Here is a 19031-nt window from a genome sequence, read left to right on the forward strand (position 1 = left end):
TCAGCAGTCGGTTTTCCGAATAGCTGATTTGGCCGAAATGGTTGTTTGGCAGTAAGGGTTATTTGGGCAAGGGTTATAGACAATCGGCCGAAAGTGTAGTTCGGTTGAACTGACCATATTGTCGGAAAAGTCGTTTGTCCGAAAAGGTCTTTTCGTCGAATGTTTTTTTTTGGCAGAAAATAACACTTTCGAGTCAAATGACTCTGTCTGCCAAAAGACCATTTCTATCAAACTGGAATTGTCAGCCAAATGATCTATTCGGTCAAACGACATTTTCTGCCAAATGATCATATTGGCCAAACTGCATTTTCAGTCAAATGACCAGTTAGGGCGAACAATTCTTTGGGCTAAATAACCAGTTTGACCGAATGTTTCTTTCGGCTATATGTTTCTTTCGGCCAAATGACATTTTCGACCAAATTATCTTTGATCTAATAATCGTTTCGAACAAATGAAATTAGGCTAGATGTGTTTCGGTTTAACGTGTTATTCGGCTAAGTGGTATTCGATCGAATGGCTTTCGACCGAACGACTTTTGGGCAGAGGCCGGAAGGTGTTTAGCTGAATTTATCATACGGGCGAGACCCATCTGTTAGAAAATGTCGTTTAGCCGAAATAGAAATAAGGAGGAAATGTCGTTCGCCGAACTGGTTATTTGATACAAAAAATCGTTTGGTTCATAGTCAAAATCACGACAAACGCTGCCGCCGACGATTTTCGGACCAGCGCACACCTCTACCCCAGAAGCTATATCTAACGTGGCAGCTAGAGCCGGCGGTGACATGAGTCCGTTTCTTATAAAATATTTTGCATTTTTTCCGGGATATTGTCAAGACATTATCGGGAGAATTTTTAGAACTTTACCAGAAAAACATATTGAACTTCCCCAGAAAAAGTTTTCCCGGAATGATCATCTTTTTTTTTATTTTCCACGTGTAACACCAACCCGATTTAACACTTTGTGGGAGTATATTTCAAAGTTATTCTCACACACCTAATACTAAACCTACGTGTTACAATAGTGTATATTTATTCAACGACTATCACCGTCAGAGATGATTTCCGACAATGACGATTTTAATCAACTCCCGAGGGAGCTGGGAACCAAATACCGAAACGTTGGCGATGATTACATTAGAATCATTCAGCTTATCGCAAAGACTGCAAGCGGAAAAGCCCTTCCAGGTAATACAAATCAGTCGTTTTCAATAATTTCTATGGGAATTTGCACAGAAAATTCGCCGGAATATCCGCGAGAGACTCTTGGGAGCTTTCATAGTCAAACTCTATGGAACTAGTTGAATTCCATTTGAGTGAAACGGATGCTCAGAAATGGTTTGACCAAAGATATCTGAAGGCGAAACACGGACATAGGGCAAAACTGGAAATTTGGCCTAAAAAGTCTTTCGTCGTAACAGATTTTTTAGCCTAAAATTGCTGTTTGGCCGAAATAGTTGTTTGGCAGAAAATGTCGATTGGTTGACCAGGTCATTTGGCTACGCTCATGGTAAATAACGATTGAACACATTTTTTGTCACGGAATGAGAACGGAAAATATAGATTAATATGAAATAACATCAAAAAGCAAGGAGCATAAAGGACAACTTTTTTGCAACTGCATGTTACCATCAATAATCTGGCGTGAAAATACAATGATTAACTAAAAGAGATCATACCGTTTCGACTCGAAGTCCGGACACCTAAGCACTGCTGAATTTTCAGTTCAATATTACAAACGGAATTAAGTTCTTCACACTGAGTGATAACACACACTCTCAAGATTAACTTATCAAATTTGCTGTAGTGTACTGAAAATGACATTTTGTATGCACGAAATAGCTAATATAATCGAAAACATTGAACATCGCTTGCTTCGAAATCCGGACACAGTATAAGGAATGCTTCAAATTCCGGACACTTTTTGTTTCGAATTTCCGGACACGAGTTTGGCTATATTGATCTTTAAATAGCCAATTCAATCCGTTCAAAGATAACTACACTCAGCGAACTAGACTATCGAAATTCATAACTGGCACCTTATGAATCTTCGACTGATTATTCCACCAACATTGCTTCTTATGCGCAGTTACCTTCCCGAGTATTCAAGCGTCGATGGGCGTGTGGTCTACATACCGGCCTCCCGATCCCGACGTCCATGGTTCGAACCCAGTCTGCCGTACTTTGCTTTTTTAAAATGAAAATCATCATTCATAAGGCAACATATTGAAATTCATACCGATTCCTTGTGGCAAATTTTCATAAGGCGTTTGATTGAAAATCATACGTCCATTTTCCTCAGTGTAGGATACAGCATTCATATTTCTCGATAAGGATAGGTAAGGTTTCTATACAAATTTATGGAAATCTGGCATCCCCCGGTTGTGTGTACCATCCGAAGTTTCTGCTCCGAGATTGACCAGGACTACCAAAAACAGCATTTGAAACCAAGCGGGAGCATTTAACTGCAAATAAATACAACATTGGGAATCTAATAATTTCATACAATTTCCTCCCTCTTCCCTTTCAAGGTAGAATGCTTTTTTTGAAATTTGACGTGTCTGTGAGTAATGAAATATTTTCTTCAATACTACCTCTCAAATTCAACGTGGGTAAGCTGCAATTAGTGGTATTTATGTGTCTTTTGAAATCCGTTTCAGTTTGCTTTTAGAAATCAAGGATTGAAAAGAGCGATTGGAATAATGAATTCATGCGGATTGATAAATCCGGGCGTGTCCGAGAAATGTTGAGTTTTTTTTTATTTGACGGGAGTCGTTCACAACGTGTCTTTTTATACAATTCTGTTAAAAAAGCTAGTTTTACGAACTTGTTTTTTTCTACAAAAATGTGAATGGTTAAAAAAAATACATTTGAAGACAACCTTTACTAGAAACTGTAGGCAAGTTTTGCTACTTGTGTACAATTAATAAAGTGATACCATTTACAATATGTGTATAAGTATATATCGATAAGCTGAGAGCAAGCAATGTTCCTTTTGGGGTGTAGCAACTCAAATCTAATGAAATTGTAACTATGATTGCTCATTACGAATCATTTGATTTCAATTAACTTAAATGATGAACAGTTATTTAACATCATTTCAGCATGTCCTTGTCCATGTCCGGAAATCGAAGCAATTGTAAAAACTTGCCTCGAAGTCCGGACACAAAGAAAATGTAATAAAAATTAAAAGCTGTGAATTCCCAAGCAATGTCTCTAATTCATGACAAAGAGTGCTGCCATACTATGTTAATAAATTACTAATACCCCTTGCAAATGATAGAATATATAAAATATGAGCTTAGTTTTTCTAATGTTGAGTCTTAAGCTGCATTCTAAGAAAAACGAAATTCACCGTTGATTATGACATGCTTTCAACTTTAACCTATAATTTTCAAGTTTTTACCACAAATCACGGATTACTTACATTTGTTAAAATGGTTTCAAGTCCAAGAATCGTTCCCTGCATTGATAACCCAAGAAATACTTGTTGAGATGGTAAATAAAGACAAATAACAATTGAAGTGTCCGGCTTTCGAAGCGTCCGGCAATTCGAAGCAAAACGGTACGACAAGACAGTGATTTTATTGTTGTCTCGTCTTATGTTGCAATATAAATCAGATCCCATTTTGGGTCGTTAAATTAAATTTACCTCTATAAAAGCACTTATCGTAAGACCTATATTTGCACCAAAGCAGCGAAGTCAAACTTACAGATTTCCACTTTGCCTCTTCCTCTCATATGTTTATTGTGTTATGCATCGATATGAAGAGTGATTTGGAGCGTTACAATTGAGTCTACCCCAGGGGCAATCAACAAACCCCAGCATAGTGCTGCGTGCGCTTGGGTCGCAGACTTACAGCTGTTGAGTCGACGAGCTGACAAAAAAAACCAGCCGCATGTCGCAGCCACAATAGGGGTTTTAAACGAAGCGCAGTGAACAGTTAAGAAGCGTAAAGAGTGGAGTGTGTCTGGATGTAGCACTACTGTAGTTTTCTAGCTTCGGGCAAGGTCTCCGGAATATCTCGCACCGTATGAAAGCGACTCAAAGACAATCAGTGCGGCGTCATCGGGGCCGATGCAGATATATGTTTGTTTAGCCCACATTTTGTTTTTATTGTATCAACTGTTTCCATATACCTCATGCATCACTGGCGTCAAGCTTTTAGCGGGTGAAGTTCAAACAAGTTTTAATGACAGCCTGGGTTCCGAATTAGATAATTTGTGGTTGTTGGTCTACTGCAGTAGGGTGAGTGAACTTGAAATTCTGTTCTGCTTCAATTTGTTACAGTCATTAAATTCAAGTTTGGATAATCTTGTTTTAGAGGAGGCTTAGATCGGTTTTTTGGAACCTTTTAGAGGTAGCAAACCGTTTACATCGAAGGGGCAAAATGTTTCACATGAGAGCCCGTCGTTCGAGGACGTTTGATTAATTAGTTAAAGGTGGTTTGACGTTGTGAGTTGTTTAATCTTATTGAAAAGCTAAGCGAATTGATTTTTTTCTCCTTGGCATTACATCTCTGAGATACCTTCCGCAGCTTAGTACTAGCACAGCATTTGGTACTAGCATTTGTGAATGCAAAGTGAAGGATTCTAGTCCCGGTCCGGAACAATAAAACTTCAATTTAATTATTCGCTCGCTTTTTTATTGCAAACGTTCATCATCATCATCATAGTTTATATACAAATAGAATACATGAAGGACTGGGGAGCATAATGAAAATCATAACAAAATTATTAAAAAAAAACCTGATTGATTCACGTGGCGGTGTTTGTGTCTTTCTCGTGCATTAAATATATATAAAAAATGTAAGATTTTCTTAGCGTGCTTTTTGTATGAAAATCGTATTTTGGCTATAACTTTTGCCCCGACCTGGCCAATTTGTAACTTGCAAGTAAGTGTCTAAAACATGAGTGAGTTTTATTTTGCGCGCATACATACACACACAGACAAACATCATCTCAATTTGTCGAGCTGAGTCGATTGACATCACTATGGGTCCCCGAGCCTTCTATCACAATATCCTCTTTGAAGTAAATAGGTGTACAAGAAAAGTAAAGTATGCTGGCTTTTTATCTGAAATGTACCTACTTGCAATAGTGAAATGACTCTTCGAGCATCCATGCAACATTTATACGGAAGATAAGGATCAATATGAATAAGGATATCTATCTTAGAACAGACCATATAAAAAGTAAAATGACAAATCGTTTGGTTGTGTTTTAATTTCAAATATCTTCATCTCATTCCAGGATCACAGCTTATATGAAAAATAGTATTTTAGCGGTCTTTGATCGTATCCATTGGTGGCAATGCACGAATCTTCGATGAGTTTCTATCGTAGAAAACAGATTCATTTCGCTCATCTGAAGTGCAGCTTCGTTCCTCGAAATCACAAACCCAATTAACCATGTCGGAATGGAGTGACCAGCGGACCTCGACGCAGAATTCTGACGACAATGGAAAGGGTGGGCTGTCGGAGATCGATCTTAAATCGGCGGATCTGACCGTTAGTGATAACAATTCGTCGGTAAACTCCAGTAAGTTCCCTCTCCGACGTATCGGTGATCTGTTCCGAAGTAAGCTACGCAGTTCGGGAAGCTATTCGGTTCGAGCGCTTGATGAAAGTGTTCCGCAAGATTGTAAGATAGCGGATAGTACCGTGGTGGATGTGGAACAGATTGCGAGCCCGGTAAAGAAGCCGCCCGATCGTGCTGGACCGGAAGTGACAACAGCGACCATAGTTGTAAACGAGAAACCAACGCGTCATGGAAGCAGTATTGTCGGGGCGGCAAGTGGCGGTGGGTCAGCATTGCGCGCGCGGAGGATGTCAACACTGACGAGGACTATTGAGCGTCAGAAAAGGTATGTAATGCTATCTTTCATACTTTATATCGTACTATATATGTAATCGTCTCTATTGCCATTTTAGACGAATTGCGAGTTGGTATTGTTATTGTTGTGTTTATAGAAATAATCAGTTTACTGATCAGTTTATTCCAAAGCTTAAGTCTTAGCAAGGATAATGAGTTACCAAGTTGCCTAGGGCTGGAAGTCTCGTAAATAGGCATAAAAAGTTACCAAGCAGTAGAGAACACCAATTGTTGTCAACCTAAGCCTTTCGCTAAATTGAAACTTGAAAATAATTAATATTTGAACTAAAGGACAGGTATAGCTCAACTGGTATACATTTGTATGCTCTTCCTTGAAGATTGGTGTTCACTATATATAACAGCTACCATAATGCTATTTCTATTGTTAGCAATAAAATTGTTTCTTTTGCCAACCAGACATTGAAGTAGAAACCCAAAGTAGAAGCTTGAGATCAAATCGGTAACTAATTTTGTTGTTGTGAAATCGCCTAATTTTGATAACTCAGGATGATATCCTTTTGGTCGTTTTAATGGTTAAAATAACAAAATGTACAGCAGAAAAATCTTACTGTGACATCAAATTGAAAACTATTTCTGCTGTCGATGAGAGCAAATCGAAAACTAATTTTGATATTGGTTTTGGATAACGAAATAAGTAATCAATTTAATATCAGTTCATATAATTCAGAAATCAACAGCAAATTGATATCAAAATAAGTTGTCAATCATGAATATCAAAGTTTGAAAACAAATTATGACTTTAATTTGATGTCGATATCAAAATATGTTTTCTTTTTGCTCTCATTACGATGTCAGGCTTTGCTCGAGAAACCGTTAGTGGAGGGTCCACTATTGGTCATAAAACTTATTTCCAAAATTTATACAGCTATAGACTCCATTGCGTAGTGACGTCACGCACGACTTTTGACAGATTTTGGTCCTGTTGTTTACAGCCGCTTAGATTATAATTTTGAGATGCTTCTATCATTCTTTGGATTATCAAATCGATAATTACCTATATTTCAATGCGGAATGTACAGAATGTCTTCAACATCGTGAAATATGCAGATTCAATTTGGATGAAAAAAATTCTAAGTCCGAAACATAAACAACATGACCAACTGTCAAAATTGTGAGGCTAGCATAGGAGATTGTTCACATCGTGGGTGATTATATAATTTTTTACTGAGCATCTGCTGTAATATTGTCGCAGATTGTTACTTGGGATTAGTTCCTTTTCCTATACAGAAGCAGTTAAATACCTGACCACATTATCTCATTCCAGTTCGTGACAGCAGCGCGTATGGACTTGCTTTCGTCGCTCGCGCATTTTTACCAAGTGTTTTTATTCTCGTTCGTTCGCTGTTTACATTTTCGCTTCGTCGCGTTGGCGTTATTTTCTCCCGGAACCGTCATGGGAGACTCGGTTGCTAATAAGGTCCAGGGAAAAGTGCCTGATCTCGGAGGCGCGGGTAACCCCTCCTAGCAGCTTTTGCAGAGGAACGTGTTGAGAACGTTGCCGCTTGATGACGTTGGCAATCCGTCGAGAAAGAGAAAAAAGCAACAATCACAGCTGCCGCAGTTGCAATCTGAGCGATCCACCAAATTTGCGGCCGAAAATTCGCCAGCTCATTGCAAAGGGCCTCAAGTGCACGTTCCGGCTTTTCAGTGAGGGAGTCAAGGTGATGCCTGCCAATCCATATAACCACAAATCTATCGTGGAGTTCCTACAGGTCCACAAATATGAGTTTTACACTCATGACCACCTCGGCACGAAGTCGCTCAAGGCTTTGCAGCGAGGGCTCCATGATATGAAGGAAGAAGAGCTTATCACCGAGCTAGAAAGCAGTGGACTCAAGCCTATTGCCGTGCACAAAATCCCGATTAGCAAAGTTCAAATCTTTCTGGTTGTAGCAACTAATATATGACTGGATTTGGTCATACTTAAGTCACAATAACTCTTTTATGACAAGTGTGATGCTTGGGATCGCTTGCCACGACAAGGTCAGAAAGTACCGAGATCAGCTTTACATGGTCCGTCTGGAGCATGGCTCCATCTCCTTCAAGGACCTGAAGCTGATCAGAGTAATAAACTACACCGTCGTCGGCAGTGCACCAAATGTTTCAATTCCGGGCATGGAACCCGAAATTGCCACATGACTGCGCGCTGCAACAAGTGTGGCGAACTGCACCCGACGGATGAGTGCGACAAGATGGAGGTGGCCGATTCAAAGTGCGCCAACGGTGGCGAAAAACATCTGGCCACTACGAAAGGCTGTCCGAAACGCACGGAGTTCCTGGAAATCCGAAGGAAAGCATCAACCAAGGCCCATCCGAAGAGGAACCGTGTTCCAGTGATCGACGAAGGGGACCTTCCTGCCATCTCCGACGAGCGGTACCAGTACTTCCACCGATGCAGCCGCACAAGCGACTGACCGCAGCAGCAGCATCGATTCAAGCTCCAGTACCACCAGCTCCATTTTCCAGCGAATAGTCCCCGCTTCCTCCTCCTGGATTCCGTCGGCAGCCGGAGAATCCAACTGTCTCCGCTCTACACCCCGGAGCAGTTGATGTAAATCTTCTCCCAGCTCGCCACTCGGCTGCGTGGTTGCAAAACCTGATTCGATCAGGTCTTCACTCTTGGCATGTTCATCATTGAAAATGGCTGCGTGGGTGAGCCTGGTCAACTGGAATGCTTGCTCGCTAAAGAGCAAAACAATTGAGCTGAAGGATTTCCTTGAGGAGAACGAAATAGACGTCACCAAAACGCACCTTAAACCGGAGGTGAACGTCAACATCCCGGATTTTCGCATCGTGGGACTCGACCGGCTGATCAGGGGAGGTGGTGTGGCCATCGCTCTTCGCTACAACATCAACTGTCGCTCAGTGTCATCTAGGCCATCGGTGTAGATATCACCATTTCTGTCGGCACAATCGCCTTATTACGTATTGTCCAACTCAAGCCAAAGTCGGCAATGGCTCATCGGCCACCCTTCGGAGAGACATCGTCAAGCCAACGCGGAGACAAGGTCAGTATATCATTTCCGAAGACCTGAATGTCAAGCATCAAGCCTGGGGCAACTGTCGCGGCAATCGAAACGGCACAATCTGGAGCGACGACATGAAGGAAGGCCACGATCCTGAGCCCGGATTCTCCCACTCGGCTGTGTCGGTCCGGCGTTCATTCGACAATCAACTTGCTCATCACCAACCTGAACGACCACATCTCGCAGCCAGTCGTCTACCAGGAGCTCAGCTCGGATCACTATCCTGTGGTGGCGGAAGTGGGCTCCTCGGTTAATCGGCATCAGCTGTCCCGGCGAAATTACCATCGAGTCGACTGGGGCCAGTTCTAAAGGTGCGTCAATGCCAACGTCAACTACGAGGTGCAGCCGGAAACGCCTGAAGCAATTGATTGGCATTTGCGTTTCATCGAGGAGGTGATCTCGGTGGTCCGTGACCAACATGTTCCAATGGCAAGGCAGGTATTAAGGCCCGAATGGTCGACCTCAAAAATAACGATTTCTTGAACAAGATCCGCACTCTCCCAGACTATGCAAAGTGTTCTGCAAAATGCCAGAATACTAAAATCCAAGCTTTGGCCCATTCCATCTTTAATCCCAGTAGACATTAGTGGCTCTAAGGATCGCTTGATAATTCCTGCAGAGAAGGTCGCTGAAATAGGTCGTCGTCAGCTCACAAAATCTTGGACAGAACATCATCAGTCCACACGAAGCAGCTGTTAACGATTATGCAAACAACATTCATCTGACTCCCAACGACTTCTCGGAGGAGTTGAAGATCTCAGCTGGCGAATTGACGGCCTATTTCAAATCATCGAAGAACATGAAGGCCCCAGGCTTCGACAGCATCTTGAATCTCGAACTCAAACATATGAGTGCTCCAGTCGTCAAGCACCTTTCGCTGATTTTTAATCAGTGTCTCCGGCTCAGCTACTTTCCATCGTCATGGAAGTCAGCAAAAGTCATCCCCATCCGGAAGCCTGGGAAGGATCCTTCCTCCCCCAAAAGTTATTATCCCATTAGCTTTCTCTCAGGATTATCCAAGCTATTCGAAAAAGCTATTCATTACCGGTTACTCGAGTCTGCCGAAAATCTCAATATCTTGCTCGAGGAACAGTTTGATTTCCGACACGGTCGGTCGACCGTACACCAACTGACCTGAGTTACCAACGTCCTCAGACGGAACAAGTTTGTCTCAAAAACGGAGCGGAGCGAGTTCCAACGCGCACAACATCGTCACAGGCGTCCCCCAGGGCAGTATCATCGGGCCCCTGCTTTTCAATCACCAATCACCTCCGATATGCCAAGGCCTCCAGAAGGCGGCATTCTGTCCCTGTTCGCAGATGACACCTCCGTCGTCTACAACGGTAGTGTGATCAGAACGCTAGTGGCAAAACTCCAACGAGACCTGGATGCTCTGACAGAGTACCTCACCAGCTGGAAGATCTGTATCAACGCGGCGAAGACTCAGGTCATCATTTTCCCCCACTCTAAATCCCCTAAACATGTTCCGTCGGACTATAAAATCATCCTCAATGGCGTGACTGTGTAATGGGCCAATGAGGCCGACTACCTTGGCTTGACCCTCGACAGCAAGCTTATTTTCAGGCAACAGGTTGACAAAACGGTGACGAAGTGTAACGTTTTGTTGAAACTACTGTACCCTTTGATCAACCGTCGGTCGTCATTGTCGCTGAAAAATAAGCTTGCTGTCTACAAGCAAATCATCCTCCCCGTGATCGAATACGGCATGCCGGTCTGGGAGAGCTGCGCAAAAACTCATCATCTGAAACTCCAACGAGTTCAAAACAAATTCCTGAGGATGATCCTCAACACCCCTCCCAGGACAAGATCATCCGAAGGTCAACATCTGGCCGGGGTAACGCCTTGGTGAGTGTAAAGAAAAGTTTAGGGTCCGTTGCTTGCATTCAGATCAGGCTCCAATTAGGAGGCTAACTCCAATCTAGGTTATCAAATTTTATATTGTAAATAATTAATGTACAAACTAGTTTGGTTATTAAATTATAGTTTTAAGCCATTTTAAACCAATGCTCGTAATAGGCTTTACTGTAGGATTTGTTCTTTTCAATTGACAAAATGCGATACAATCACTAATAATTATAAATGTAATAGGAAAAACACAAAGCTGAAGGGCCATAAGGCCAAACACTTAAAAAGTAAGCAAAAATGTGTTATAAACAAAAAAGATATTGAATAAAAATGAATTTAACCAAATTTAACCTGACCACATCTATTCTGTGAACTACAAAAAGCATGTACCATATTTGAAACAGGCGGATAGATCTTTAGTTACGCGTGTTGATCAAAAGAACTTACTTCGGGAATTCATTTTATGACCAAGAACTTATGCTCTGAACACAATTAATTCTGATGATTCGGATCTTTCAACCGGATCGGATCCTTATGCAACGTACACACCAGTCAAGCAGTTTGACGAACATTGACTCCACCCCCAAGAAATAGCTTCGGTTGCTGCTTTGTTGGAACGTGTGTGAAGTTGTTCGAACAACCATTTGACAGTTGGCGGCTCGGTTGGAAAAAATTAAAACGGTTTGATTTTGGTTTGAGTTGTCGGGGGTGGAGTCAAGGTTCGCCGAACATGTTTGAGCATTTGTAGTGAAGTTGCACAAACCCCCATATATTTGTTGATGGTTGGTGCTCAAGTTGGCGCTTCGGTCGTTCGTGTGTGATATTGTTGGTCGAATAAATTGATTGTTCGTGCCGCTGTTGGTAAAACTTGATGGATGTTTGAATAAACGAGAGGTGGAGTCAATGTTGGTCAAACTGCTTGACCGTGTGTACGTTCCATTAGAACTTTTTTGTTTTTGGAAAAGTGCTGTTTTTGCTGATGGACTCTAAATGGTTGAATCCATAACACCAATATTTTCAAAGTACCGTTTTTGCTCAAATTCCGAACATGGCTCATATCCTGAACACTCGCTTTTAAATAGACATTTTGGCGTTATTTATGTAATTTTCTCCATAGAAGCTTGAATTCTTTTGCAATCTTGAACCTCAGTATGGAAAACCAATGAAAACTTTAGTTTTAGGTAGACCTGTGCGCCGGTCATATAATCGGCGGCTGCGGCGTAGTGGTCACTTTTGCCCCGGCGGCGTCACGGCAGCGCGCCGTTGGCTTTTATCGGCGGCGGCGGCGACGGCGTGAACCGGCGTGAATGAAAAAAAAATCATTGGCTAAAAAAACAATTTTAACGCGGATTTTTAAATTCACATAAATTTGATTCACACGGTACGAGTCGCCCGTATAAAAGTCGACTTCAGTGGAATAATTTGTGTATATATAAAACTCAATGTTTGTATGTTTGTATGTATGTTTGTATGTCTGTTCCAGCATAACTTCGGAACGCATTGACCGATTTTAACCAAATTTGGAATACACATTCTTTATCTTAGGGAGACGACGATAGGGGGGTTATGGATGCTGTTCGGAAAAGGGGGAGGGTGTGGGAGGGGAGGTATTGCTTAGTAATCGATCAACTCAGTGTACCTTCTGAACCCCTTGGCCGATCTCAACCAAATTTGGGACACACATTCTTTATCTTAAGGAGACGACGATAGGGGGGTTATGGATACTGTTCGAAAAAAGGGGAGGGTGTGAGGGGAGGGGTATTGCTTAGTCATCCACAACTCAGTGTACCTTCTGAACCCCTTGACCGATTTCAACCAAATTTGGGACACACATTCTTTATCTTAAGGAGACAACGATAGGGGGGTTATGGATGCTGTTCGGAAAATGGGGAGGGTGTGGGGGGGGGTTTGCTTAGTCATCCATCAACTCAGTGTACCTTCTGAACCCCTTGGCCGTTCTCAACCAAATTTGGGACACACATTCTTTATCTTAAGGAGACGACGATAGGGGGGTTATGGATGCTTTTTGGAAAAGGGGGAGGGTAAGGAGGGAGGGCAATTGCTAAATTATCGATCAACTCTGTGTAACTTCTAAACCCCTCAGCCGATATCAACCCAATTTGGAACACACATTCTTTATCTTAAGGAGACGACGATATGAAGGTTAAGCATGCTCTTTGGAAATAAGAGATGGTATGTGGGGAGGGGTATTGTTTAGCAATCGATCAACTCAATTTAAGTCTTGAGCCCCATGACCGATTTGAACCAAATTTGTATCAAATATTGTCTGTCCTAAGGAAACGATTTTAGTGGATATTGGTAGGTCCGTTTAAAATGGGGAGGTTGTGAGAGAGAGGTATTGTTTAGTTGGCGATCTATTCAGCATAACTTCTGAACCCATTTCCGATGTTCACCAAATTTGGAACCCATATTCTCTGTCTATGAAAGACTATATCAGACTGGGTAGGACTGTCATAGCTGAACGAGAGAGAATATATTTATTAAACGAACAGTTTAGTATACCTTTTTATCGCATGGGTGAATTCAAACCAAATATTTAAACACGTATTGTTTACCCAAAGGAAACTATTTAAGAGAGGCTTGGAGGAGTTTTTGAAATGCGGGAGGATGTTGGGGTTGGGTATTGTTTAGAAAACGACTTAATTTAAAATCCTTCTTATTTAGTTCATCCGAGGTTCTTTGACATTGTACAATGCTCCGAAAACAATTCCTCAAAAATAGCAAATCCTCGACAATAACATTTCCCTGAAAATGACATATCCCTGAATGAAGCAGGCTATTAACATAACACTATTTGGCCTAAGGTCATTCGACATGAAGTGAATTTGGGATAATACTGAACAGCATCAGAAAAATCTTTCATAGAAAGCATGCATTTGCTGGGTATAAAGCAATGATAATTGTTACCCTTCATCGGAATCATAGTTTGCCCAGTGAAAAGCAATGAATAATGTGTTTCCTTCTGGATGGTGGATGTGATTTCTCCTTTAAAAGTAGGCATTTTCCCGGAATAAGGCAATGGTGGGTGTGATCCCTTCTTTAAAAATATGCGTTTGCCCGGAATAAGACATCGGTGGATGTTTTCCCTTCTTTAGAAATAGACGTTTGCCCGGAATAAGGCTATTCAAACCCCCTTCTTCAAAATCAGTCAATATTTCCAAAAGCCTTCTTTTAATCAAATGATGAAGTATCAACAAGTAAACACAATTAGCCTGTTAATCAATTGGTTTATTATTTTTCGATTGTTAAAAAAACTGCGAACCAAACTGGCAACTCCGAGCAAGGCCGGGTACAGAGCTAGTATTCTATGTTTGTCGATCATCAAATAGCACGTTCCATAGTAAATTACCAGCGAAAATAATAAGTACCTGACCTTTAAAATGTTATTTAAATTAAAACTATTTTATTATTCTCTGATTTTGATGAATCAAAATTTAAAAACGAATCCTGCTTCACTTTTCGTAGCCCTTGAGCAGTATTGAGAATTAGACTTCGGTGTCAAAGGACTAATTTGTTAATATTTTTTCCAAAAGTTTTCCTAATTCAAGATTTTGATAAACTCCATTCTCATTATATGTATCTCAATTTCAGAAAAATTCCAGCTACTACTCTTTGAGTTACATATACATTTTCTTCTTCTCATTCGTTGGCATTACATCCCTCACTGGGACAGAGCCGCCTCGCAGCTTAGTGTTCATTAAGCACTTCCACAGTTATTAACTGCGATATTTCTAAGCCAAGTTACCATTTCTGCATTCGTATATCATGAGGCTAACACGATGATACTTTTTATGCCCAGGGAAGTCGAGACAATTTCCAATCCGAAAATTGTCTAGACCGGCACCGGGAATCGAACCCAGCCACCCTCAGCATGGTCTTGCTTTGTAGCCGAGCATCTTACCGCACGGCTAAGGAGGGCCCTAGGCAATATTTAAGCGGCTGCATATCTAGTATATTTAGAGAATTTGCAGTTCGTTCACCGTTCACGTTCACTGTGACCCTTGGATCCTGGAAGGACATTCACTCCCTAACTTGCGTTCTTGTATGCACAAATCTCAATAGATGATCAACATATCTAAAATAAGCTCTGGCTGAGTAAGGCTGGGGCACGATGACCATTCAAATTGAATATTTTCCTCAAATGTTGGTAAAATATGACAAAAAAGTTCTTGGTGGAGTTCCTGAAGGAATTTCCGGGGGAAAATACAATTTTTTTTGACGTTTCATCAGAAATTCTTTTGTAAAACCCGATAGAAACTGTGGAAACTCATATAGGGATTTTTTCAAAAACCATCAAGGTTCTCGTTGGGAAATCCCTTTAGTAAAACCACAGGTAAAACCATAGAATATTCTTTTAGGATTTCATTCGCAAGTTTATTAGGGAATGGAATAGTTTCCGAAAGAATTCCTATAACAATTTCCGGAAAAATTGCTGAAAATATCTTCGAAGGGGTTCAGAAAGGATTCTCCGAGGGAATAGCAAAAAGAGTTTATAATTACTTTTTTGTCAAAATTTTTGAAGAAATTTTCGAAAAAACACAGTGTAAAAATACTTCGTCCGAGCTTGACCAACTTCACTATTGATCCCACGACTGACTTCCCACAAATCACACCAAGGAAATACAAAACCAAACTAGTTTGTTTGCTTGCATTTTCGTTTATTCGTCATAAGAAACAAAGGTTTGGGCACGCAGGCCTTGCTTATTATGTGTATAGATATTTTATAATTTTGCCCGGTAGCACCGACTTCAAAAATAGTTTACATTAGGGATCTGAATGAATTACCGCAGAAAAATCAGAAAAAATCTTTTCAGTTAATTTCGTAAACATGTTCTAGGGAATTCCAAGAAGAATTTCCAAATGGTTCCCAAAAGCAATTTCCGAAAAAAATTCTTTGAATGAATTTCTGAAGAGATTCCCGAAAAAATCAAAAGAAATTGAGAATATTGTGACGGAATTACTAAGGAAAATTTCCAAGAACTTTTTCCTTAAGTTACCAAAGAATTTTCAAAGGACTACCGGTATAAATTCCCAAGGAATTACTTAAGGTAGTTCTGAAAGAATTCCTATGGGAATTTAAGGAAAAGTTGTCAAAGAACTTGCTAAGGAATTTCTAAAAAAAAATCCAATGTTTTTTTTCTAAAAAAAAGGAGGAATTCCTAAAATAATCCTCCATATTAATTTCCGAAGAAATTCCTAAGCAAACTTTAAAAGACTAAACATATTTCCGAAAGAAACTGTAAATGAATTTCAGAGCGAATTTTTAGAGAAATTCTAAAATATTTTTCGTCGGTATTTCAAAAGGAATTTGCGAATGATTTTCGGAAGGTATATCCGGAAGAATTTCTAAAAGAATTACGAAAGAATTCCAAAAGGATTTTATGAAGCAATTCCTAAAGCATTTTTGCCTTTCTCGTATACAAAGTATACGTAAAGGCTATATGTTCGCTCCAAAAACAAACTTTTTATAGAAGGCTCGGAGACCCATAGTGTTATATACCAATCGACTCAGCTCGACGAATCGAGGTGATGTATGTGTGTGTGTATGTGTGTGTATGTGCGCAAAAAGTCTAGCCCTCTTTTCAGGTACTTACCCTTAACCGATTTGCTCGCAACAAGTTGCATTCGACGCAGAATCCTATCCCATTGTTTCCTATTGAAAATTGGCCGGATCGGACTATGGGCTCAGAAGTTATGGTCAAAATACTTTTTTTTAGACAACAACGAGTGGAAAAGTCTAGTCCATTTTTCAGGCACTTACCCTTAACCGATTTACTCGCAACAAGTTGCATTCGACGCAGAATCCTGTCCCATTGTTTCCTATTGAAAATTGGCAGGATCGGACTATGGGCTCAGAAGTTATAGTCAAAATACTTTTTTTTAGACAACAACGAGTGAAAAAGTCTAGCCCATTTTTCAGGCACTTACCCTTAACCGATTTACTTGCAACAAGTTGCATTCGACGCAGAATCCTGTCCCATTGTTTCCTATTTAAAATTGGCAGGATCGGACTATGGGCTCAGAAGTTATGGTCAAAATACTTTTTTTTAGACAACAACGAGTGGAAAAGTCTAGCCCATTTTTCAGGCACTTACCCTTAACCGATTTACTCGCAACAAGTTGCATTCGACGCAGAATCTTGTCCCATTGTTTCCTATTGAAAATTGGCCGGGTCGGACTATGGGCTCAGAAGTTAAGGTCAAAATACTTTATCTTTTGACGAAGACGAGTGAAAAAATCTGGCTCACTTTTTTGGCACTTATCCTTTACCGATTATTTCGCAAAAGTAGCGTTCGACAGGGGATCCCGTCCCATTGCTTTCTATTGAGAACTGGGCAGACGGGATCAGAAACTATGGTCAAAATACATTTTTAAGCAAAAAACAAATTGTGTTCGACGGGGAATCCTGTCCGATTGTTTTCCAATGAAAATTGGGACTCTGGGCTCGAAAGTTTTAGCCAATATATTTTTTGCCTTTCTCGTATACAAAGTAAAAAATAAAAATAAACTTTTGAAAAGAAGCCCAATAACTAATTTTTATTCGTAAAATGCATTTGAAAAATTCACTTAGCTTTGGAACACTTGGTCTTAACTTGCTTACTCACAACAAGTTGTATAGGACGGCGAATCCTGTTTCATGTTTTCATGAAGTTTCTGCCCATTGTTTTGTATTAAATTGACCATAAAAAAATTAGCCAGAATATTAGGTATTAAGAACTAACTTACTTTTCGAGCACGTTCAAAGAGAGATCTGAGTAGAAAAAGCCGCGTAGTCGATAGCAGTTCTATTCTGCTGTCAGGTTTGTTTTATATGAACATTAAAAAATGTATGTGACTTCGTAGCTATTGAATTGGCATCGACAAATACAGATTAAAAATTGTCTCAAGTCACGCTGTTTCTGGAACAGAAATATTCCATAAAGAGAGAGGGAGTTACTTCGATGTTCATAGAAATGAGCGTTTTTCAATTGCGTTTATCTTAAATCATTCGATTAATACTTATAACTCATGTTCTATTTGATTACCGTGAATATAATTAAGAACTTGAAATCCAAAAATCGCTAGCTCGGTTGATGGAATTTTGAAACCCTTTGTACGACTAATTACACATATATCGGAGTAAGCTGCTCAATTGGTTTGTGAGTTAGGAGATGGCGAATTCTGCTTTAATCAGGGAAATTCAAAGTATCAAGTCTTCCAGTTAGTTTCCGGCGTAACTCACTTCTATCTACCACAAGCATTTCATGCGCATCCGAGAATAGGATTCGAGCTTATTTTGTCCGTAGTTTGAATTATCGTTAAACAAATAAATTTCATTATTAATGAGCGTTTGTGGTTTTGAGGGAAAGTTATCAGGTAATCAATTTTTTACTCTTTTACTATTATCCGATAATGATAAGGTACGTCCTAATAATAATGTAAATAGGATGTAGTTTGTCAAAAATCCTTGCTACATACGTTTGAACATTCTTGGTTTTCTAAAAGGTGACGCTTATAGTTTGGGTAGATTACGAGATGTTACACGACAACTTTGACATCAAGAGCCTCCTTATTATAGCTTTATCCTGATAAAGCTTGTAGTCGGAATAGGCTCTCAAAATGGTTTTAGCTGCATTCTCAATATTTCGAAGATACGATTTTTTCAGATCTTGGAACATGTGTAATTTGAATAGTTCTCTATTTTTGTTTTAATTCTTTCAAAAATGGACGCATTCAGGCTTTTGATTGATTATTTGTATACAATTTAACTTCATAAAAAATATTTTGCAATTTCTGATCATAATACCTGGTTTACAGTTAGCATTTGAGTGGTGAAACGGACTGCTTTTCCATACCAATGACATGTATGGGTGCTTTAATGAACATCATGCAACTCAAATGGGTTGCATAAAATCCATTATTTTCCATTATAGCAAAGGCTGGTTTTCCAAATAGCACTCATTTGGGTGCTATAATGGAAAACCAGCATTAGAACAATAGTTACATGGTCACATTTGGCTCAATTGGCTTGGGTGGGTGTTCAAACAGTGTATTCTCTGTGTCACGTAATATATAAAATAATTTGGTGAGCATGACATCAAATTCTCCAAAGGCAGGTTTATTTATCGCTCTATGGTCTGTCGAGCACCTAATGTGGCACGATAACATGGAATCTATTTGATTCCTGCAGCAACAAAATTTTTTGGCGAAATTGATCATGTGAAGTAAATAAAATTGTACCATTTT

The 19031-nt window shown here is 40.1% G+C and overlaps 1 protein-coding gene across 4 annotated transcripts in view; it reads left to right on the top strand.

The window, feature by feature from the left end:
- LOC134211254 (uncharacterized) overlaps positions 1-19031 on the top strand; it is a 406246-nt gene that overhangs the window by 82019 nt on the left and 305196 nt on the right. For all 4 annotated transcript variants that reach the window (XM_062687965.1, XM_062687963.1, XM_062687964.1 and 1 more), the window contains one exon: positions 5251-5863. In XM_062687965.1, the coding sequence (XP_062543949.1) occupies positions 5409-5863 (455 nt within the window). In that variant the 5' untranslated portion in view covers positions 5251-5408. The remainder of the gene's footprint in view (positions 1-5250; positions 5864-19031) is intronic.

The sequence above is a fragment of the Armigeres subalbatus genome, chromosome 2 (genome assembly GCF_024139115.2).
Source record: "Armigeres subalbatus isolate Guangzhou_Male chromosome 2, GZ_Asu_2, whole genome shotgun sequence".
Classification (NCBI taxonomy): Eukaryota; Metazoa; Arthropoda; class Insecta; order Diptera; family Culicidae; genus Armigeres; species Armigeres subalbatus.